The 25,913-nt window shown below is 36.4% G+C and overlaps 1 protein-coding gene across 1 annotated transcript in view; it reads right to left on the reverse strand.

The window, feature by feature from the left end:
- LOC150106943 (diacylglycerol kinase theta-like) overlaps positions 1-25,913 on the reverse strand; it is a 610,762-nt gene that overhangs the window by 396,482 nt on the left and 188,367 nt on the right. The window contains exon 6 of the mRNA XM_090393510.1: positions 227-389. Within this exon, the coding sequence (XP_090249636.1) occupies positions 227-389 (163 nt within the window). The remainder of the gene's footprint in view (positions 1-226; positions 390-25,913) is intronic.

Raw genomic sequence — 25,913 nt, forward strand, 5'->3', positions numbered from 1 at the left:
CATCACAAAATATTAGTGGTTTTTATGAAATTCCTTACTTTCCTTGTGCAATATGTGTGTAGTAATTTAATCATATCTATGAATTACATTAGTATTAACAATCAGATTGCAATTTATTAAAAATAACCACTTAAACAACTAAAAATGATTTACACAAATGATATATCTTAAAGATAAGTAAAGCAAAAAAAACAGGAAAAAGCACTGAAAATGATTTTACCCAAACACATTCTGGATAATACATCCCTCCGTCTCATTTCTACTCCAATAATTGTTTCTAAAGGAACATCTGTGCGTGGAATGCTGACACAACCAGGTGGAAGCATAATGCTCTCTAAACAACCAAAATTGCACTCTGCTGGGAGACTTTTATAGCAAATAGCATGAGCCTGAAATTTCAAACAATTTTTTATAAAATTTTTATAAAAAAGTTGTACACTTGTATTTTAATTGCTATTTATCTCTTACAAAAAAAAAAAAATTAAAATAACCACTGCAAGTCATGTTCCTTTAGATAAATCGAATACTTAAATTAACTATGTCATTTTGACCAGTCTATGGTCTGCAGAATGAACCAATCCACAAATTGCTTTGACTCAGCCTATGATAATAATGAAATGACATTACCTATTTCTGTAATACATGGATATATGTACAATTCACATATTACAGAAAGAGGTAGTGAAAATTACCACAAATTGCTCATTTCCAAAGACTTTTTCTCAGAAATTAGCAATTTGTGGATGCAATTGCACATTTACATATTAGAGAAATAGGTATAGCAGTGCCCCCCCTTATCTGTGGGGGATATGTTCCAAGACCCCCCCCCCCCCTGGATGCCTGAAACCACAGATAGCCAAACCCTATATATATGTTCAATAATTTTAATGACTTAAACCACCGAGATAATTAATAATAAAGCTTAATAAGGACACAACTAGTTTCATTGGTAAGCCAACTTCATCAGGTGTCAAAGTACAAAGATATGTATATATAAAAAGAAAAAAGACTGAAAGAAACATTACACACTAACAACAACAACAGAGCTATCAAAAACTGTAATTAAGTTTAAATTGGAGTCTGTGCTTCAGTTCTAGCTACATTTATGCACATGCATGTGATCTCACAAGAATGCCAGCACTGAACAGCAGAGCTATGCGAATCTGGCAAATTGAATTGTAGCTAAGGTTGCTATTCATGTGGGTAGAATCGAGGGCGATTTCTTTTGACTCCAGGATACGTCTTTCAAGTTCATTGTAACAGCTGTGAATATTAGAAGTTTGATTCCAGTCTATTTGGTGTTGGCAGCCTTCATCAGAGCTTACAGAGAATAAGATGTGGCTGGCGAGGGCGTTGGCTCGGATTCTATTATAAGAGATTCTCTTTAGTGCTCTTCAACACGGAGAAAGATTGATTTATCAGTTTGTCCGTAGTAAGGTTTACCACAACTACAAATAATTCTGTACACTCCTGGGAACTGAAGATGATGCTTGTCTTTAGGCTGACTGAGGATAGATCGGAGTTTTGGTAAAGTAGAGAAGCATATTTTGATGTTGAACTTTTTTAAAATTCTAGCCAGTTTGGAGAAAGGGAACTAATGTAAGGCAAGGAAATGTAAGCTCTGGGGGTAATAGAATCTTCATTAGTTTGTTGAGAAAAAAGAAGTTTCTCAATACTTTTTGGAGCGAAACCATTATTGATAAAGATCCCTTTGAGGAAATTAAGTTCATTTTGAAACTCTTTGTCGTCTGATAATAAGGATCTGGCCCAATGTGCAAGAGTAGATATAAAGCCATATTTCTGTGGAGGGTAGTGGTGAGAGGACACACATGAAGGTATCTATCTGTATGTGTTGGTTTCCTGAAAATTGAAAGTTTAATATTATCAGCACTCCTGGTTAGCTTTATGTCTAAAAAAGAAAGACAATTGTTAACTTCTAGCTCAGAGGTAAATTTGATGTTGTGATGAAAGTTATTTAGATGATGCAAGAAAACTTTGAGGTTATCTGGGCCGTGTTCCCATATAAGAAAAACATTGTCAATATAATGGAGCCAGATTTTAAGTTTCAGTATGGCCGAACAAATTACTTTTTCTTCCAAGTGTTCGAGAAATATGTTTGCTAGCACCGGGGAAAGCGGACTACCCATAGCTAGTCTGGTGTTTTGTTTGTAGATTTTGTCTTCGAATCTGAAGTAGCCTGAGTTGATGCAATGAGTAAGTAAAGCGAACTTCTTTGATAATCTGTTCTTGAGAAGAGTGAGAATCTCATGGGTTGGTATATTGGTAAAAAGTGAAACTACGTCAAAACTACAATTTTCCAGATTTGCATTGCTCTGTTATTCAGTGATGTCATTCTTGCGAGATCACACTGTATGCATATAAATGTAGCTAGAACTGAAGTGCGAACTCCAATTTAAACTTAACTACAGTTTTTGATAGTTCTGTTGTTGTTAGTGTGTAATGTTTCTGTCAGTCTTTTTTTGTATATACCTTTGTACTTTGATACCCGATGAAGTTGGCTTACCAACGAAATTAGTTGTCCTTATTAAATTTTATTCTTAATTATCTCAGTGGTTTAAGTCATTAAAATTATTGAACATGTTCATAAACCGAGTCAATCTGCATACAAATACACACACACACACACAATGTTTTTTTCCTATACATACATACATACCCATGATAAAGTTTAATTTATAAATTAGGCACAATAAGAGATTAATAGCAATATTAATAATAAAATAGAACAATTATAACAATATACTGTAATAAAAAGTTATGTAAATGTGAATGGAATCTTAACCTCAGCATATGATTTTTTTTTTTTTTCCATTTCTTGTGAAGTTGAAAACTTTTACCTTTTCACTTAAAGGAAGCACTTTATGGCTTCTCTTAACTAAGTCCAAATTGCCAACATCACTATTGTGCTTTGGGCCAATATTAAGTAAAATAAATGCTACTTGAACACGAGCACTGTGATACCGCAACAGTTGATCTGATAACTGAGACACCTACTAAGTGACAAATGGGAGGGGGGGGTAGAGTATACAGTACAGTACAGTATGGATATGCTTGACAAAGGGATGATTAATGTCCCTGATGGGATGGTGCAAGATTATCACACTCACACTACTCTAAAATTTAATTTAAAAACTTAACTTTTAAAACTAATTTAAAACTTATGAATTGTTTATTTCTGGAATTTCCCATTTAATATTTTTGGACTGGGGTTGACTGCAAGTAACCAAAACTGTGGAAAGCAAATCCACAGATAAGGGTGGGGGGGGGGGGGGGGATACTGTAATGTCATTTAATTTTTTATGCAGGTTGATGAAAGTCAGTTTGTGGACAGGTCCCATCTACACATTATTAATTGAACACCACTGGGTTAAAAGGATATAGTTAATTTCAGTATTTGATTTATCTAAAGGAATATTATTTATTTATCACTATTTATCTAAAATAACACTAAACTAATATACATGGCCTCCGTTCAAACCTGACAGAAACCCATATTTCTATTTTCCCGAGCACTACTTATTTCAACTTTCCCAGTTACACTATTTGATTTGACTCATTTCACTCCAAAGGTGGGATTTGTGCATATATTCATTCTGACATATCATGTCAAAGAGTGCTCAACCTAGAATATCCTGATTTTGACCTTCTATGGCTGAAACTCTCTGTACACTATTCCATCAAATTAATTTGCTGTCTCTACTGCTACACCCTGATGCCACAAACCATTCTGAACTTTTTGATTTACTTTCCATAAAAGTTGATATTCTTCAATCTAGATTTCCTAACAGTGAGGTCATTTTCCTTTGAGACTTTAATGTTTAAAACACCATCTGGCTTACACCAATTACCTTACACATGCCTACCTGAATACCAGACAACCCCAACCATTTTCCAAATGCCCTGGACCTCTTCCTCACTAGTGACCCATCCAAGTGCCCTGTTAATGTAATCTATCCCATAAGTAGCTCAGACCACAATCTCATGCTGATCTCTCCTCCCATGAAACATGAATACAATCACTCACATCCATGCATTGTATAGCATTAAAAGAAAGTCAAGTGGGATGACTAAGCAACTACTATGCCACATTTCCTTGGATTGATTACTGCTTCCAGCCATCTGATCCAAACCTATGTGCTGAACACATCACTGAATATGTTCAACATTCTTATTGACATGGAAACATTTATTCCCAATTCACCCTAAGTTCCTGTTCCCCATCCATAGCCTTAGTTCTCCTACAGGTGTGCCAAAGCTGTACAAGAAAAGAATTGAGCATACCGTAACTAGCTTGCATTCACAAGTCCATCTACCCATGCCAAAGCCTGGATCAGTTACAAGAAAACTATTCACATGTCAAAAAATGACTTTGAAAGAGCTAAAAACAGGAAACTTGCATCCTGCTTGCATGGCAGCTGTGCATTCTGGTCTCTAGTCAAAGCCACTGGTTGCAACTTCTGCCTAACACTACTCTCACCACTGTTGCATCCTGATGGCTCTGTAGCATCATCACCCATAGAAAAAGCTAATCTCCTAGCTTCCTACTTCTCATCCAACTCTTGTACTGCTGATTTTGGTAAATGTCTCCCAACCATCCCATGCACTCTACACTCAGTGCCCAGTGTGTTATTTCACCAAAAAGAGAACAGGAGAATTTTGTTCATATTAGATATCAAAAAGTCTCCTGTCCCCATCTTATTCCACCAGTATCTAAATAAATTCTATTATCTAAATTATTATTATCTAAATCCCTACAGTATGAAAATTAATTCACATTCTGCCTCTCCCTAAAAAAGGGAGACAAATCAATACCCTCAAAAACTACTCCAATTTCTCTAACTTCGGTTCATTCCAAAGTAATAGAAAGATCTATAAACATCCAAATGCTATGCTATCTCGAAGACTCAGCTAATAAATGACCACAGACAATCACAAACATCCATGCCCACAGCTGGATTTAAACCCGCAGCCTTTTGGCTGGAGAGTGGATATGCTATCCTCCTGGCCAACCAGGCTGGCTATAAAGTTCTTCATGTGATAGATGGGAATCAAACCCAGGTCTTTCCAACCAAAAGGCTTCATCTATACTGACTGAGCTACAGAGGCTCCAAATGCCTGTTAAGCAAACTCCCATCATTTGATCCCCCCCCCCCCCCCAACACAAGACTTGAACTTGGACTGCCAACTTTCTGACTGTATTCTCACTTTGGGTGATGATGGATGTTCACTCATCTCCTAAGTATACAACCGATGATAGGTTTCCACAAGCTCTGTTCTCCTGCACTCACTTTTCCTTCTATATATAAATGACTCACCTCTAGCAGATTACCAATCCAATATGTAGTTTTGCTGATGAGGGCACACTGCATTCCTCCCATTCATTTGACAAACCCAGCAATGCACAAATCACCACAATGTCTATAACATTTCATCAATGAGGTTCGGATAATCCGGTCACTTTCAATGCAAGCAAAACACAACACTATCTTATATTATACAAATTCTAACTCTTTTCTTCCAGCCTTACTTCTGACAACATCCAAATTGCTGTGCAAGATGAAATTTATCTTCTTGGCATAACACAAACCTCAAATTGCTCTTGGAACAAACATGTTACAAATATTGCTTCCTCTTCTTCGAAAAAATTATATTTTCTTTTGTGTTCGAAGCAAGTAAATCAAACAACTACTAACTTTATATAAATCACAAATCTGCCTGACCATTCAATATTGTTCCCATATCTGGGGTGGTGCCCCCAAAAGCTCCTTAAAGATACCAGATTCTGTGCAGAAAAGGGCAGTTAGACTGCTAATGATCCCCTACTCACTGATATACTTCACTCACTTTCACATAGGTGCTCAGTTTCCACTGCTTGCATCTTCTACAAATCCTTCTATGGTTGCTGTTCATCAGAATCAGCATCAATAATACCCCCACCTGTCAAATCAGTTGATACGTATGCAGTAACTAAGCAACACCCCCCCCCCCCACAGTGCATCTCCAAACTCAAAGAACAAATTTCTCCTCTTCATTCATCCTTTCCACTGCTGCCCTTTGGAACAGTCTGCCCTCTTATGTGTTTCCTAAGGAATACAATCCAGTTTTTCAAGATAAATGCAAACAAATTACTCCTTGCACACCAAAGTATTAACATACTATAGGTTGAACAATTTCTTGTGGAAGGCTTCCTATATAGGCCTAGTAGCCAGCCTGGTTGGCTAAGTGGATAGCATATCAGCTCTCCAACCAAAAGGCTGTGGGTTCAAATCCCACCGTGGACATGGATGTTTGTAATTGCCTGTGAAAATACTAGTGGTGGGCAGTAGATGGCATTGGTGTAGTTGTGGTTCTTTGGTGGATTGAGTGGTGGAAATGGAGAGTTTTGCAGTGGATGCCCTCCCTCGATGAGTCTTTGGAGTCTCTGGAGGTGTCACGTAATAATAATAACATAAAATAAAAAATATATATAAAAATAAATAAATAAATAAAAAACATGGCTTGCAGTCTTTGATTTGGCTAATTCAATCTTTTTTCTTGTTTTTTAAAATTTACTTCTCCATGAATAACACATCATTTGAAACATTAAAAACAATGAAATCCTAAAATTGTTCTTGCTTTACAGTAACTTACTATCTTATCTGAGATGGAAGAGCAGGGAGTCAACTGCAAGTGCTACCCACAGTGAACAACCCACCACAATCGCCAAATGTCACTGTCACTGTAGGGTGCTACAAAGGATAATATATAAAAACTGCCATTCGTCAGTCAGCACGTTGAATGCGGAGTTCTAGGCATCATCCAGAACATGAATCTGCACAAAAACATTCAGAACCAAAGATCACAACAAGCGTTTCCATGATAGCTAAGTGCTCTTATTCCAAGCACTACCAAGACTGAAATATGTTGTTTCCATTTGAACAATAGCATGGCACATGATAACTTAAGAGTGCCATTAAATGAGAACATATTTCCACACAATTTTAATTCAAAGTATCTGGGCATAACCCTAAATAAAACCCTCTCCTTTAATAGACATCTCTCCAGCATTGCTGCCAAACTCAGGACTAGAAATAACATACTGTATAAACTTGCCGGAATAATGTGGAGGACATTAAGGACATCTGTTCTGGGCCTCGCTTACTCAACTGTTTAGCCACATAGTGTTTATGTTAATTGATACCATCTTGAATCAGACAATGTGTATCATTTCTGAAACAATAAAGACTACTCCATCATATTGGCTACCAGTTCTGATCCACATACAACTGCAACTACGACGCCAAGACAACTTGATTCGTGAATATAACAAAATTTGCCAGAATCCACTGCTTTATATACACTATGATATTGACAACTTCACATTACAGAGGCTTAAGTCAAGACACCCACCTACTATAATGGCACAACGACTTGTCACTGAGGGCTATGATGAAACAATAGCATGGCACACAGAATGGACTGCTCAAGCTCCAGTAATCTGGCAGACTGTCTTTAACCCATACTGCTATCCATCAGAGTTTGACCAATTTCAAAAAACATGGACCTCCCTAAATAGGGTACACACCAACCATGGTAGGTGTGGAGCTTCCTTGTTTACTTGGGGGATAAGACCAAACTCATCTTGTGATTGTGGTGAGGATAACCAAACAATACAACATATCACATTTGGCTGTCCTCATAGATCCTATATGAGACCTGTAACTGACTTTATAACAGTTTCTACACATGCTGTTCACTGGCTGTTGAACTTAGACATTCATTTTCAATTTTTATGCTTCCTTATATATTTTTATAGTGTCACCTCACACTATTGTATCCTTTTCTACATCTCTTATATACCAGATTGTCTTATATGTTTTGTGTGTATGTGGTGACATATGCAGGGCAGGCGCTACCATTAAGGCAAACTAGGCAAGCGCCATGAAGGGGCACAAAACTTCAAACTATGCTTTATTCATACTTTACTAAAATATGAAAATTAAATAATGATATATGATTAAGGTATCGATTATTTTTCCTTATCCTTCACACTATTTTGCTATTTAACTCTTGGTTCTTTTTTGTTCCTTACCTAAATGATTTGAACTTACTGCTATTTAAAATTCAGTTAAGATAAATATTTTAAAATGTTAACATTTTAAAATATTAAATTTCGGTATTTTATAACTTTTTTTTGTAAATGAATTATAACAGAGAATTTTCAAATTAATTAAAAAATAAAATAAACAAAAGCCCTATTAATTTAACCTGAAAGACGATTTTATTTTGTTTAATATCAATTAGAAACATTTTAGTTTATGAAATAAGGGGTGCACTTGTAAACTTTGCCTAGGGTGCACAATATCCTGGCACAAACAGTGGCACAAACAGCATGAATTCTTCTAAGCCAAATGCTAAATAAATAAACCATAACCATTCTTCTTCCTACTTGCCACATATCGAAAAAACTCCCCAGGATTTTTTTAATCTAATTTTTTTATTTCTGCTTATACCATACTTTTGCTGTCTTTACCAAATAAGTTAATGTCCTGCTCTTTATATTCTTTGTGCAACTGATTATTACCATTATTCATTTTGTATTGCCTCCAAATGCCTCCTCCTTCCAGATTTCATGCTTAATCCTCTCATTTAGAATCCATTCACACACTGATGCTGTTAAGCATCTCTATTAGTTCCCAAGAAGTCTTTATTTCTTTTATGCTCAACTCTTCATTCCATACTATAGCTACAAATAATTAATATTCAGTACATGTAATATCCCCAAAAATAATAGTTATGAATAGTCAACATACATGCCTTTTTATCAGAGTTAGTTACAGCTCCACGTTGTCTCCTAAGATTCTAATAACACCATACTTGTGATTCCACATATCCTTTCTGCATTTGCTACAGCAAATGAGTTCACTATAACGAGAGGTGACTATTAAAGAGTGATGATATAACATTGCATCGCTGCCATAACCTTCCAGTGATCTTCACTCACCTTATCATGTCCTTTCCCATTCTTATTGATAATTCTGCCAAAAAAATAATAATAATAATAATAAAATAAAATAGATAAATAATCCAAATCAGACTTTGTAAGAGCCAAATGCTGCATTTTGCTACCTGTTTAAATGGCAGTGAAGCTTTCTTGTCCCTTGCCAGGACCATTAGGCATAACTTTTGTCTATCCATGTTTTTAACACTTTCACATCCACATCGTACTAGAGTAACATCACCCAAAGACAAGGCTAACTTACTGACATCACTCTTGATGTCAGTAAGTTAGTTGTTGTGAGACAACTTTCCTCAAGCAGCATGTGAAAGAAGGAACTCGAAGACAAAGAGTGTTGGATTTCCTCATAGCATCGTAAAGGGTCTCTGTCAAGAATATAGCACCAGTTGGTGGCAGTGATTGTGTTGCTCCGATTAGAACAGGTTACATGCTGAACTACGAAGCTGGAAATTATGATCAAATTTGGAGAATACTTTCTATGATCACATGGTATCAGTTACTGAATGGGAAGAATGTCAGTAATACATGGGAATTTTTGAAAAAGTTAAATGAGGCAGTATATGAATGTATCCTTAGTGTTTGAATAATAAATAGGTTGAGAGCGAAATGGATGTGCAACCTTATTAAGCAAGAGGTCCAAAAAACAGCTGATGTGGAAAGAATATCGTGAGAATAAGAGTGAGAGGAGTTATGAAATATATAAGTCTCAGGCCAGAAAAGTAACGAGTATTGTTTGGAAACCTAAATTGGAGTATGAAAAGAAATTGGCCATGCAAGCTACAGGCAATCCAAAAGAATTTTATTGTTATGTTGCAAACAAGCAAAAGAAAGAATGAATGCGAAAGAATAACTTTATTGAATGCAGATGGCATGGAGTGTCAGAAGCTAATGAGATTGTTCAGTTAATGAGTGCTCACTCTGCTAAAACATATCAACCAGGCGTAAGTAACATGGTGCACAGCGCTACTGCTACATTTGCATTAAGAGTTAGAAGTTCATGAAAATGAGGTTGAAGAGCTATTGCATAACCTGGAAAAGAATTTGTCAATAGGGACAGATGGAATATCAGCCAGTTTGTTTAAGGAATGTTCAACCGAATTGGCTACACCTTTCACATGTTTGTATAACTTGAGTATCAGCTCAGGATTGATACCACAGGAATGGAAGGAATGCATGATAGTTCCATTGTACAAGGGTGGTGCAAAAAACTAATGTGTTTAACTATCAACTTGTATCTCTAGCGTGGTAGTGAAGATTTTAGAGAAGTTGGTAAGAACTTACAGTGAAGGATAGACAAACATACTATACTATGCAAGGAACAGCATGGGTTTACCAAAGGAAGGTCATGTTTTAGCAATTTGATGATATTGTATAACAATGTTATGGCCCAGTTGGATAAAGGAATGGATATACTATGATAATGTTGGATTTTTCTAAGGCATTTGATAGGATACCACACAAAAGGCTGTTGCATAAACTGGAGAATATGGGATTGGAATATAAACTCTTGACTTGGATCAAGGGGATGGTTGACAGACAGATATCAAATACAGATATCACTGTATACCACTGTATACAGTGGTATACAGTGAGTGTGATCTATGATGCAGTCAATTTTCCAGATTAACTGCGTCATAGATGAGTTTCTTCATTCTCTTCCTAGCCATATAAGCTACTCTCTAGGCGCTTCTTCCTTTAATGCTATGGCCTTTGCGGACGATCTTATTCTAATAGCCTCTACTAAGATAAGCTTGCAGGAACTCCTTGACTGGGTAGTTGACTTCTTCTCTATTCAAGGCCTTTCTATTAATGTAGAGAAGTCCTACTCTTTAGCTCTTGTCCCCTCTGGTCGTGATAAGAAGCTTAAGGTCGAGACTATAGAGTTTCCCCTGCACGGGAGGCCGTTGCATGCTTTGACCATCCTGGAAGAGTGGAGATACCTCGGTATCATGTTCACCCCAAAGGGAAGGTCTTCTGTCCTAGAAGCTGGGATCGCTTCTTTGAGGAAAGCTCCTCTCAAGCCCCAGCAAAGATTGTTTCTCCTTTCCTACTATCTCCTACCTCGCTTTTACCACAAGTTGGTGCTTGGTAGGACATATTTATCATTACTGTCCCAAATGGTCAGGGACATCTGTTCAGCCGTGAGATCATGGCTCCTACTGCCGCCTGACACTCCTATTGCATATTTCCATGCGAGGGTGAAGGATGGTGGGCTTGGGGTTCTATCACTTAGATGGCTTATCCCACGCTTGTGGCTATCAAAAATCGCGCAGTTAGAACTAGCTTCTTCCCCCATCTGCAGAGAGACTTTCTATAGTCCATTAATACAAGAAGACTTTAGGCAGGCTAAAGGCTGGTCCCGTTATCAAGGTACTTTGAGTCAGCACCTGCAGAACACAAGAGATGGGCATCTCTGTTACACTGTTCTGTAGATGGTGCTCCTTTACAAGTCATATCTGGTGCCTCCCCAGCATGATTGGGTAAGGGACCAGACCTCCCTGTATTCGAGTATATTGACCTTATCAGGACGAGGATCATTGCCCTGCCTACTTGAGCCTGCACAGCTCGATGGGGTAGTGACGACTCCAACTGTAGGGCTGGCTGTTACTACAGTGAGACATTATCTCATATAGCCCAGTGTTGCTTCCACACCCATGGGATCCGCATGAGGAGGCATGATGCAGTGGTCTCCATTCTGAACAGCCGCTTTAAGAACAAAAGTTGGGAGACTGCGGTGGAACCACATTATAGGACCTCCGCAGGTTTGTGTAAGCCAGACTTAGTGATTAAAACAGATGGTGATGTTTGGGTAGTTGATGCCCAGGTGGTGGGAACAGGGTACCCACTAGCCTATAGCCATAATAATAAAGTAAATTATTATAAAAATAACCAAGATCTAGTTAATAAGATACGGGAGGAGCATGAAGCAACTCCGAGGTTTCCCAGCGCCACCATCTCTTTACATGGCGTATGGAGTGCAGATTGATATAAGGACTTGAAACAGCTTGGGCTTATGCAGAAGGATATAAAAGTTCTTTCCTTAAGGGCCCTACAGGGTACACTGGTGGCATGGCATTGCCACCAGAGAATGACTACAATGATAACTAGAACAGGCATAGGGTGAAAAACTTGTAAAGGCTTAGGCCTATATCAAGCCTGGAAGTGATGTAAGGGTAGTACTGCCCAAAGATAAAAAAAAATTAATAATAAAATAAAATAAAAAATAAAAAAAAGACCAATGGTTGTACCTCAGGGTTCAGTCCATGGGACGTTATTGTTCAATCTATAGATTAATGACATCAGGCAGGATCTAACATCAGATGTGCAATTGTTTGCTGATGATGCAAAGATAGGCAGGGCAATCAGGGATGCTACTGATATTCAGCACTTACAAAACTATTTGAACAGGCTGGCAGGCTGGAAATTTGGGCAAACAAAAATGGCCAACAGTTCAATGTTAGTAAGTGTAAAGTTATGCACTTTGGCATGATGAGATTTCCAGCAGCATATTATATTAGTGGGGAGGGGGGTTATGCTACAAGAAACTGATGAGGCTAGTGATCTTGGAGTAATGGTGGATAGGAATTTGAAGTTCACAGGTCACATACCAAAAGTTGCAAAATACAACTCAGAGGATAACTGTGATGTTGAAGCAAACCATGACATGTAAGGGTAAGAAAGTCATTTTGCCTCTATATAAGGCTTTGATAAGACCACACCTGGATTATTGTGTGCAGATTTGGTCTCCTGGATTCCAAGGGGATAAAGAAGCTGTGGAAACGGTGCTACAAAGATTATATCTGGATTATGGGATTTAGACTATGAGGACATATTGTATATGGATTGCAGACTCTAGTTAACAGGAGAAAGAAGAGTGATAGGATAAAGGTCTATAAATTTTTGAATGGGTGTTATAGGATATCATCTGATGAAATTTTTTGTTATATGGAAGGTGAGGAAAGAACATGGGGTCATCCATGAAAGTTAAGTTTGTTCACAGTCATGAAAGGGGTAAGAGTTTGGTTTTTCTCCCAGAGAGCTGTGAGTGAGTGGAATAGTTCAAGGATAGTGAGTGCATCTAGTGTGAATGAATTTAAGGGAAGGTATGACAGCCGGTTTGGGTGATTTATAGCCTCCTTCAATGAGTCCTTGACTCTCTGGAGGTCTCAAGAGACTGTAGCTCAGTATAAGTGGCGTTGGAACTCTATGGTGCTTGGCTGCATGAAGGAAGACTTGGGATCAAATCTAGTTGCTGACTATAGGAACATTTTCTAAGCCTTTTTTCGACCAATTCCCGAGTTAGTTGATCTCTGACATAGGCAAGCAAGTTTTTTCTGCTGGAAACTTGAGTTTTTTGTACAGGAATAAAAGGCTTTAGCTGATTGGTGATTCTTGATAATAATAATAAATCTGATAGATATCAGCAAGTTAAATATGGGAGAGCAATATCCTGGAAGAGGAAAGTCACTAGTGGTGTGCATCAGGGATCTACTTGTTAATGATAATGGGGAAGATTTGGATGGGGATATTCAGTTGTCTGAAGATGATGCAAAGTTGGGATGAATTATGAGGAGAAGAGCAGATTCTGACCTTACAAGATGACCTGAATAGATTGAGTGAATGGGCATGAGCGTAAGATTTTAAAGATGGGAAGAATTTACGCTTAGCGGGGATATATTGTTGGAGGTGGAGGAAATAACAGCTCTTTGGGTGATGGTCGATAAGGATCTAAAATTAGAGGACACATTACATTACTAAAATTTTGAGGACAATACAATGAATTCTGGGAAATGATGTGGAGGACACTGACTTGTAGAAGGGAAGATATTTTGGTTCCATTGTATAAGACCTTGATTAGGCCACATATGGACTACTGTGCACAGATGTGGTCACCTGATTTTTAAAAGGATGATGAGATGTTGGAAACGGCCCAGAGGTGAATAACTGAGGTAGTTTCTGCTCTCTGGGAAGTTGAATATAAAGAAAGGTTGAGAAGATACAATTTACAGAGTAGTGGATATGGGGAAGAGGGGTGATATGATAGATGTGCAAGTTGATAATGGGTTGCTACAGGATTAAGATTGAAGAGGTTTTTCATAAAATGGTGTGAAATTGGGAAAGAGCAAGGGTCATCTCTGGGAACAGTATAAGGAGGGTGTGAGAAAGGGAATGAGAAGCATGTTTTTTTGCATGCAGAGTTATGAATGATTGGAATGCCTTCCTTGAGAGTGTAGTGTCTGCAGAGAATTTGAATGTGTTTAAAGCAAAGTATGATAAGTTGTGTATATGATAACGGGACCTCCTAGTTGAGTCTTTGACTCCATGGAGTCTTAGGATAATAATAATAATAATACATTTTGACAAACTCATTTATAACCAAATATGATCAGATTTCCCTTCTTGGGCTACACCTCCAAACTATCCTGGCACAAACACATCTCAGCCATATCTTCAGTAGCTACCAAAAATCTCTGCTTTTTAGCTCAAATCATCTTGAGCTGAAAAGTAGAGATTTTGGTAGCTGCTAGCTCTGTAATCCCAAATTTCACTCAGTCATGGAATACTCCTCATATATTTGGTGTTGTACATAAAAATCCTCCCTGCAATTACTTGATGCTATTCAGAGGAAGACAAGATGGTTAAATGATCCCTCTCATAGATCCACTGAAACCTCTCTCTCTCTCTCTCTCTCTGATGTTCATTTTCTGTCTTATACTTTTATGGACAATGCATTGCTGAACTGGCCACTATCATTGCTTCACTTTTCTCCAAAATAGTAAGAACAAGAGCAATTGCTGGTCAACACCCATTTACAGACTGGTTCAAAACTTGCTGGACCAACTTCTTTGTCTCTTTCATTTGGTCTACCATCCTCACTCTGTCTTCCCCAAGACTATAGCCTTCAACTGTTCAAAAAAAAAAAAAAAAGTAAGTGAATTCCTCCTTTCTTTTCACTTCTTATCCAGACATGCAGCACTGATTTTTTTTTTTTTTTTTTTTTTTTTTGACTACATTTTGTGAGTGGGTCATATTACACATGATATCTTAATATGGCTTAGTTGAAAAACATCTTTTTTGTTCCATACAGATTTTATCAAAGCTTTTCCAAGATTTATGGATGATGTATGAATTCGAACAACATTTTCTGAGAACTCACCCTCACTAATCTTGGGCTCATCAAACTCTACAAACAAAAATTATGAAGATAGCGTCAGCTATTATGACTTGAAAACCAATGTTTTCAAGTCATAATAGCTGATGACTAGTTTGACGATTAGGTTGAAATTTGATATGTTTATCTGTATAGAAAAGACATCTTTTCTATACAGATAAATCTATTATGACTTGAAAACATTGGTTTTCAAGTCATAATAGCTGATGACTAGTTTGATGATTAGGTTGAAATTTGATATGTTTATCTGTATAGAAAAGACAATGCGAGAGCTAATTGTCTTTTCTATTGTCTGTTTTTGCCTCCCAGGACTCTATGCCTTAATCATTCATAGCTTTTTAGTTAATCCTGTTAATCCTTCGCTTGAAGTGTATTTAGGCATAGAGTCCTGGGAAGCAAAAACAGACAATAGAAAAGACAATTAGCTCTCGCATTGTCTTTTCTATACAGATAAACATATCAAATTTCAACCTAATCATCAAACTAGTCATAATAGATTTATCTGTATAGAAAAGATGTCTTTTCTATACAGATAAATCTATTATTGATATCCAGTTGTAATTAGTTTTTCACCTTCATATGATAGTGAAAAACTAATTACAACTGGATATCAATAATAGAAATTTCATTATTATATTACATTATATATTATACTTTATTATAGAAATTACATTATATTAACAATTTTAAGACATAATGAACATCCTATACATGTAAATTATTATTACTTTGGTAACCTCCATACAGTCAATACTCATCGTGGAGGCCCATTCAACTGGAAATATGTCTATCATAATGAACTTTGAAATTATTTACACTCTTGCATTCAACAATGCACTCTGACAATGCCTTCCACTTAAAACAACTCTCCACATAAGAAAATCTACTCCTCACACTATTTTTCACAACATATTTATACAACTTCCAGGGGTGGCCTCTCGTTCTTCCCATCTTAACGTGCACACTTTCTATAATTCCTTCTGTATCAATCCCATAGAATCCCTCAACTAACTTGGTCTCTATCATATCTCCTCTTTTCTTCCTATCCACCAAACTCTGTAATCCACATTTCCTCAACCACTCTACATAACCAACACTTCAGTCCCAATATTACTTCAGTCATTCGTCCTTGGACCCTCTAGTGTTTTCACATCACAATGAAAACTAGGCAACAAAATTTCTGCACAATAGTCCATGTGTGGTCACATCAATGTCTTATATAGAGGCACCACCGTCACCTCTTTATTCCCATATGTCAATGTACTTTTTATCATAGGAGCAATACAATGTGCAGTTTTCACAACACTTGCAATGTACCCTCAAAACTTTAGTAACCATCTGGCATCATGCAAAGATCATGAATCTGGTCCATCCTGAAGTACAGCTCCACCAATACAGAACATAGCCTTATATCTCTGCACTCCCAAGTGTAACGTCTTGCATTTAGTAATATTAAAAATACAACTCCTCATCTGTCCAAGATAAAAGTCTATTCAAATCTTCCTGTAGAGTGTTGACATCAACATACTCCTGATAATTCTACATAACTTTGCATCATCAGCAAATATTTAAATATCCCCAGTCAATCTACATGAAATACCATTAACAAATAAGTCAAATGGTAAGGGCCCAAGAACAGAATCCTAGAACACCACTCGCCACCATCCTTTTCTGAGACGCTGCTCCACTCCATCATACACAAGTTGCTGGTATCTTTCAGAAAGCCAATCTTCAGTCCATCTAAGCAATATGTTATCTAATCTCATCTCCTTGCAGTTTATGCACCAATTTGTTATGTGGTATTCTATCCAATGCCTTTGTAAAGTAGAAAATCACTGTATACAAATCTCCCTTATCCAAAGAACTCATTCATCACATTTTAATAAAATGTAAGCAGATTGCTGAATTAAGACCTGTCCCTCACTAACCCATGCTGGCTATCATAGAGAATCTTATGTCCATTAAGCCAATCCTGTATTCTATTCCTAAACACTTTGACCACAACTGCAGATATACAGACTGGTCTATAATTTGAAACTTAAGCATTGCTTGTATCAGATACTGCTTCATCATTTGACATGTACTATTAACATCTTTTCTTCATAACTCATCAATCCAATGTATGGATGCTAGTGACTAAAGAGCCTCTCATAAACACCCACCTTATAGTTCCACTTATATATGTTGTTTGTAACAACCTTTCCCTGTTTGACTACCTTCCAAATGAAGACCCTCATAACCACTTTCACCAATAGGCAGCAGTACTGATACTACATCCTGTTAGGATATCATCAAATACATCACCCAAAAACCTCATGTTGCTTCCATGACATGCTGCTTAAAATAGTTACCTTGCAGAAACTCAACAAATTCATTCTTCTTGGTGCCATATACTATCTCTTCTTTAAAATCCACATTACTATATTTAAAATCTCTCATTAGAGTTATCTTCCTTTTACTCGCGCAACTAATTTGTCAAAACGTTTCACAATCAGTTCCACATTCCCTGGCCTATAACATTCTATTAGATATACTATCCTGCTGATCCCAAGCTCACACCAAATAGCTTCAAAATCTTCACACATATTAGTATTTATCTTGACGGACACAAATTCCTCTGCTATCATTAACAGTGCTCCTCTCTTCACCTCCTTATCCTACTAGAAACTTCTATATATCTTACCATTTCTAGTACTGACAGTATATCATCCCTAGTCAACCAAGTTTCACTTATACCCATTATCTTTGGGCATACTGACTCAATCAATACTACAAACTCAGCCCCTATATTTCTGATACTCCTTATACAAACATAACAATTCCCCACTTTTTAAGGCCATCCCACTTTCACAATCATTCCATATTCCATCTGCTATAGTACATGTCTCTCTTCATTCTGACCATTCCTGTTTTCCCTGATCCTCACCGATTTTCATTCACATCCTTATCATCCCTGCTTTTTTTTTTTCTTCGAAGCACCACTCTGTTCTGTGATAATCACTTCCTCACCTTAGTATCCATCATCATCCTGTCCTTCCACAAACTGCTTTGCAAACTCTTTTTGATCCTTAGCAATTCTAATTTTGTATGAAGCCCATGTACTTGTAGCAAACAACGATCACTCCAAATGTCCATTAAAAATCCATTCAGATGAAATCTGTCAATTTTAAGCCATTCTAACTTCTCTTCAAGTTCCATACATAACTCTCATACATTCAAACTGAAAACACTCTGTCTGGTACAATTCAGCCATCTTGCCATTCAAAATCATTGCTCTCCTTCTCAGTTCACTACTATCATATCTGGGCAACAAACTAACCACTTTTCCAATAACACTATTATCCTTCACCTCCTGCAACAACAAGCACTTCTATCCTTTTTCTGATTATTCTGGTAATGCTGTTCTCATATTTGGAAAGCCCTTACCTTTCATCGCGCTTCTCACACACTATAATACATTCCTTCTCATTTGATCTAACACTCCATAAATCTTTAATGTTTTGGGTCACATACACATACCAATTGTTGCATCCTGTCCACTATGAAAAGTCAAGGGGAAAAAACCATCTCCAAGTTGAAACCTTCAGCATTGCTGGCATATGCTTCTTTACTGCCACTATTTTTGTAAAGTTCCATGTTAATCAACAACTGAAGAGCAAACATTTTTAAAATTACAATACCACACTACAATGATTATAACCAGTCTGGCTACACACACAAAGGCATTATTATAAAATATCTATACAATATAACTAGGGGGGACACTTTTTGTAACATCATTCAAATACATCACCTCTCCTCCTTGCAAAAAATAAATCATTTAGTATAAAACACTTAGATTTCATCACATCAGAATGAACACACAGAGAATGGACATTTACATGAAGTGAGAATGGAATGACAACAGTTATGGAGTGTTTTCTTACTGCCATAGTTTGGCCAGTCACATAATGTTTTCAGGAACCCTAATAGTGTGATATAACTGTCTTAATGGTTATATCACTAAACATAACCCTTAGCACAGCCATAATAAATCATCATCAGCCATTTCCTGTCCACTGCTGGATAAAGCTCTCCTTCAAAGTTCTCCATTCATTTCTATCTTGAGCTTTTCTATGCCACTGAATTCCAGCCATCCCTTTAATCTCATCTTCCCACTACCTTTTGATCTTCCTGTCACTCTCTCTTTACATTTCTGGGATACCACTGAGATATCAACTTTGTCCATTTTTCAGTGCTATATCTCACAATATGACCTATCCCATTGCCATTTTGATCTTTTTTTAATAAGAGTTATAATCTCTCACCCTAGACTGAGCTCTGATCCAAATATTGTACTTTCTACCTAGAATGAGAATGATCTTCCATTTTCCTCTGGGTAGTAGTCCTCAATTTGTTGGTCAATTTTTGTCAAAGTCATTTCCATATTTCATGACCAGAAGTATACACCTGTATACAAATACAACAGGGATCTGTACTAAGTTTTGTAGATTTGGAAAAGGCATATGACAAGGTGCCTAGAGAAAAAGCTTTTCAAAACACTACAGTTATATAGGGTTATTAGAACATTATACAGAAAATACATAGTCTATATTTAAGTTGTCTCAGCAGTCAGAGTTGATGATGCAAATACAAGAAGATAGTTTGATGTAAAATCTGAGGTAAGACAAGGATGCACATTATCTCCACTCTTATTTATCATTCATATATATGGATCATATTATGAAAGAAAGTGGCATTAGAATTGAGATGTTAAACTTAGCTCTTTTTTTTTTTATGCAGACGATGATATACTCCTAAACACATCTAGTGCAAGTCTCCAGGATTCTCTAACTAAATTGAATAACAGCTGTAACAAATTTGGCATGAAACTCAGCAATAAAAAAACCAACACTATGAAAATAGGCAAGAACATAGAAAACTTCAGCTACATTCTGAATGGTGATCCTATAGAACAAGTAAAATTTTTAGCTATTTAAGCACAGTTTTTAGTGAAGATGGCAGGTTAAATCTAGAAACAGACAACAGAATAAGCTGGTATGGTGGGTAGCCAGCTAAATCAATTTATATGGAATAAGAGAGAAATTAGCCAAAACACCAAACTAGTAATATACAGGACAGTGTTCAAACCGGTTTTAAGTTAGATATGAGAGTTGGGTTGGAAATAAATCACTCAAGACCACAGATATGAGGGTGTTGAGAAAAATTAGGGGAGTAAACCAATAGCATCAATGACAGAATCGTATTAAAAATGAAGATATTAGAAAGTAACTTGACACTATTAGCATTCAAGAATGTGTAAGCAGAGTTAATCTAATGTAGTATGGCCACTTCAATATAATGGGTGAAGAAAGGTTAGGAAAACAGGTGTTTGATGTCAAGATGGCAGGAAAGAGACCCAGAGGAAGACCAAGGGCGAGGCGAGTTGATTCAGTCAGAACTGCCTGAGAAGAACGAAATGTTAGATATGACAATATTGGAGTGCTTATAAGTGGTAATAGACTAATTTGGAGGAAAATTATGGATAGGAGATTAATAATAATGTAAACTCAATCATGTAAAAACTCCGCCATGTGATCCTTAGGGGTCTCGTGCCAGTCCCAAGCCTGGATAAAGGAGGAAGGTCGGTCAGATGAGTGTCAATGCTCTGAACCGTAAAGAAAAAACACGATTGTTATCTGATGCCTATACAATCAACAGCTACAACATGCCGGCTCGGGTGTTGCCCGGATAAACACGGTCCGTGATATCAATCGAGCAATCGGGGTTGGATCGAAAAGTGGGATACCGAAAGGAAACAGAAACAGAAAGTAACAGAACTGTTATCAGTAGGAACGTGGAATGTGCGGACACTCTGGATGTCAGGAAAATTAGAACTACTTCATGAGAAGATGAAGAAATATCGTTGGGATATACTAGGATTGGCAGAGATGAGATGGACATCATCATCAATGGATGCGAAGTAATATGGTCAGGACATGACACCATGCACGAAGCAGGAGTTGGCTTCCTTCTTAGCAAAAGAGCTTGAGAGGCACTGTTAGGCTACAAACCAGTTAATGAATGAATCATAGTAGCAAGATTTCAGGCAAAGCCATTCAACATATCAATAGCCCAGATATATGCACCCACATCTGACAGCACAGATGAGGATATTGACTTATTCTACAAAGATCTGACAGAGACAATAGAAACAATACCAAAGCAAGATGTGCTAATTATTGAAGGAGATTGGAATGCCAAAGTTGGAATAGATAATGATGGTTGGGAAAGAGTCGGTTTCAGAGAAAGAAATGAACGAGGTGAAAAATTGTTAGAATTTGCTGTGGACCATGAGATGATGATCTGTAACACAAGATTCCAACAAAAGGAGTGTAGAAAATGGACGTGGCAATCAAATGATGGGAAAACCAAAAACATGATTGATATGATTATGATTAAAAGAAGATGGATAACATCAGTACAGCAATGTCAAACTTTTCAAGGAGCGGATATAGACTCGGACCATAGTTTAGTGATTGCAAACATCAAGTTGAAATTAAAAAAGAAATATAAATCCCAACATCAGAATAGAAGAGATACAGCACGAATAAGTGAAGCAGAAATAGGAAGAAGGTACAGAACAGTGTTAGAAGAGAAACTTAAAAGTGTGGAGAAAGAAAAAAACTCTAATTTAAGAGTGAAAAGAGTAATGAAGGTGATAGAAGATGCAGTTGAAGAAACAGTACCAGAAGAAGAGAAGATCAAGAAGAAATGGATTACACAAGAAACACTGAAGTTAGTACAGGAGAAAAGAATGTTGAAGATAAGAAGGGATACATCAGAAGAAATAGAAGAGCAATATAGAAGAAAGTGTAATGAGGTGAAAAAAGCAGTCAGAATGGATAAAATGAAATGGTTAGAAGCCCAATGCAACAATATAGAACAGCACTATGGAGCGCATAAAACAAGGGAGGTATACAAAATGATCAGAACCATTAATAGAAAGTGGCAACCAAAACAGACCACAATTAAAGATGAAAAAGGCAGGGTATTGATGAATAAAGAAAAAATTGTACAGCAGTGGACAAGATACTGTAGTGAGTTATATGAAGAAAAACTAGATTCAGATAGCATTGGGAAACTGACTGAAGAATTGAAGCAAATATTACCACCAGGTAACAAGCACGATATGGACATTTTAAGAGGAGAGGTAGAAAAAGCAATAGAACAGCTAAAACATAACAAGAGTCCTGGTAACGATAACATTACTGGAAAAATGATTAAATATGGTGGTGAAAGTATGGTTACAGAAATGCACCAACTATGTAATATGGTATGGAAAGAAGGGAAAATGCCAGAGGAGTGGGTGAAATCAATATTAGTGGCACTATACAAGAAAAGAAATAAGCTACAATGTAAAAATTATAGAACAATTGCCTTGATAAGTCACCTTGGTAAAGTGATGATGATCATATTGACAGAAAGATTGAGAACACAATTGGAAGCATACCTTGCAGATGAGCAAGCAGGATTTAGGAAGGATAGAACTATAATTCAACAAATTTTGACAATGAGGTTAATAGCAGAGAAAGCTAAGAGAAAAAACAAAAACATATACTTGCTTTGTTGATTTTCAGAAAGCATTTGACAGTATTGACCAGAAAGTGACATTAGCAGTTCTGGAATCCTATGGAATTGATAAAAAAAACTAATAGCTATATTAAAAGATGTTTATCAGAATGCAGTTGCAGCAGTTAGAATAGGTGATGATTTGGGGAAATGGTTTAAAACAAGCAGAGGTACTAGACAGGGAGACCCAATATCACCAAGCATTTTCATCACACATTTAGAAAGAGCAATGGACAAATTGAAGGAAGATGTCAAAGGAATATCTGTACACAGAATGAGAAGAGATTTGCAGATGACATTGTTATTATTGAAGAAGACGAAAGAGAACTACAAAAAACACTGGAACTGTTAAATAAGGAAGGGAAGAGATTTAGACTTGTTATGAACTTGGAAAAAACAGACAATGGTATTTGGTGAGAAGAACATGAAACAAAAGATACAAGTGGATGGAACTGATATAGAAAATGTAGAACAATTCACATATTTGGGAAGTAAAGTGACATATGACTTGGACTGTAAAAAAGAAATAAAGATCAGGATTGCAAAGGGAAGAACAAATCTGAAGGCCATGGATAACATCTGGAAAAGTAAAATTATCAGTCTGCAAACAAAACTAAGAGTACTGGAAACATGCATCTTCAGCCGTGTACTGTACGGATCTGAAACGTGGGTAATAAATAAAGAATCAAGAAAAAGAATTTTGGCATTTGAAAGAACTTGTTACAGAAAGATTCTAAGAATAGGATGGGTACAGAAAATCACCAATGAAGAGCTCTATTCAGAAGATACAACCAACCAAAATAGAATCTAATGCAGAAGATTATAAAACAGAAGCTGCAATTATTTGGACACATCTATAGAATGAGTGAGGACCGGAAGATAAAGACATTTATGTTTGGTATTTTGGATGGTTTAAACAGAAGAGGTAGACCATACAGATAATGGACATGCGATATAAAAGACTGGTGTGGAATGGGTATACAAAAACTGCGACACTGTGCACTGGACAAAGAAAGGTGGAAGAAGATAGTGAAACAGGCATTAGACATCAACGGGCAGGTGAGCCCATGGTTCGTGATGATGATGATGAATCATGTAAAGCCGTCATGGTAACCTGAACACCCCTTGGGGGTATATATATATCAGAAAATTGATGACGATGATATATATAAGTTGGTTATTTGCCAATTATTGTTTTTTCTTCTTCTTACATAACTTTTTATATCCACTTTATGCAAATAACCTGCTGACTGTATATGTACTCTATATGCAATTTTTTTATGCATATGTTATAATTTAATTTTTATTTTAGTAAAGATTATAATGTTCTCTTTATATGCACTTGCACATCCATAGAATGAGCCTTGAATTCTATTACCAATAGATCATATTTATAGCTTGTTTGTAGCTATGTTAATGGCTACATTTACTGTTTTCAAGCATTCCTAATAGAGCAGCAGAAGAAAAGCACTCTTACATTAATTCTCATTCCATTCTCTTTTCTTTCTGTATTTTCACCCTGATGATATAATGAGATACTTGTCATGAAATAGATGTTTTATATTAAATGCAACACATATACTTAGTTCATATATATACAAGGGGGAGGGCTGAAAAGTTCTGATAAACAGCTAGAACAAAAGTGATATTAAAGCAACTGATATAACCAAAAGAAAGAACATATCTTAAAAACCCTTTAACCCCCCCCCCCATGTTTCATCGAATTGTAATATTTTTTTTCTTTTAGGATATATATGAAGAGTTTGTTTAATATCATTTTTGTTCTAGATGTTTATCAGGTGTTCCCCCCCTCATACATATCATACAAATTTACATATACAGTAAGTTCATAAATAAGAATTTCTAGTTGATGTAATGAATTTATGGTTAATATTGTTTTCGCCACAAGAGGTCAGGCTATCCAAGCTAATTATTAGTAGATATTATGTATCCTATAGTAGCATGTTGAATGCTTTTGAATTCAGTATGTAAATACATATACATTCCTAAAGATGACCTTAATGTAAAGGTAAAAATGTAGAAGATCATTTTAATAATATTAAAGTTAAAGAGCCAAGAGGCTTTTTTTTTTTTTTTTTTTTCCCGGCGACATAATATGGGTACACCGGTCTGGCAATTCGTTAGTAGGGGTATATGTAAGTTTGGTTTCACTTAAACCTTGATATTCCAGATCTACTTACTCACTGATGAGACCTCAATAAAGGTCAAAATTGGTCTGGGTAGTGACCTCTCCTCATAATGTAAAACAGTAATATATCTCCTAGGAGCTGCGTTTTACATTATAAGAAAATATTAAGGATAGTGATGGAGCTTGCTCCACCTTTGACACGAGTTGTCATAGTGTTGTACTACCCAAGTGATGACATACGCTTGAACTCGCTGATAGTTCTTCGGCATGAAACTCTTAGATTTCGGTGGATTTCAATCTCCGAGTTTCGTACCTGGCTGTAAAATAATACAAGATTTATTATCCCCTTAATTGAAATATTAAAGTTATTTATCTCGAAATAGTAAATGACTCCATAAATCTAATATAAGGAGTACTGTTCATTCACCATTCAATTATACCGAAAGAGTGAAATGAAGTTTAGAAGATATTTATCAATCTTGAACCTATTAGCAACACTGCTTACTTTGTAATGATGTTATGATCCATCATTCTAAAAACATTCTTAAAACATTGATCATCATCATTATTAAATTCCTGACATGTATCCTCAAGGGGTGTACACGAAAAATTTACATCACCACTAACTCCCTATATCTACAATTTTCCTCCAAATCAATCTGCTACCTGTCAAGATTCCAACATTATCAGATCTTATATTTCTGTCTTCTAAAGCACTTAAACATTCTAAAAACAGAAATATTGCAATGCCACAAAAAAGGATTTTCCAACTCAAGAACCTGCATATTACAGGCAAGAAATTAGAGCAGATAATTCAAATTATTAAATATATGTAAATCATGCATGTGATAACCACAATTATTCCATGCACTGAAATATGTTGCCTTAAGAATTATTATGCATACAAATCATAGTGGCAAATAGCAGCTTCCTCATTATGATAATGAGAAAGGAGGAACTTT

The sequence above is a fragment of the Typopeltis vanoorti genome, chromosome 5 (assembly GCF_054136105.1).
Source record: "Typopeltis vanoorti isolate ZY-2024b chromosome 5, IOZ_Tvanoo_1.0, whole genome shotgun sequence".
Lineage (NCBI taxonomy): Eukaryota > Metazoa > Arthropoda > Arachnida > Uropygi > Thelyphonidae > Typopeltis > Typopeltis vanoorti.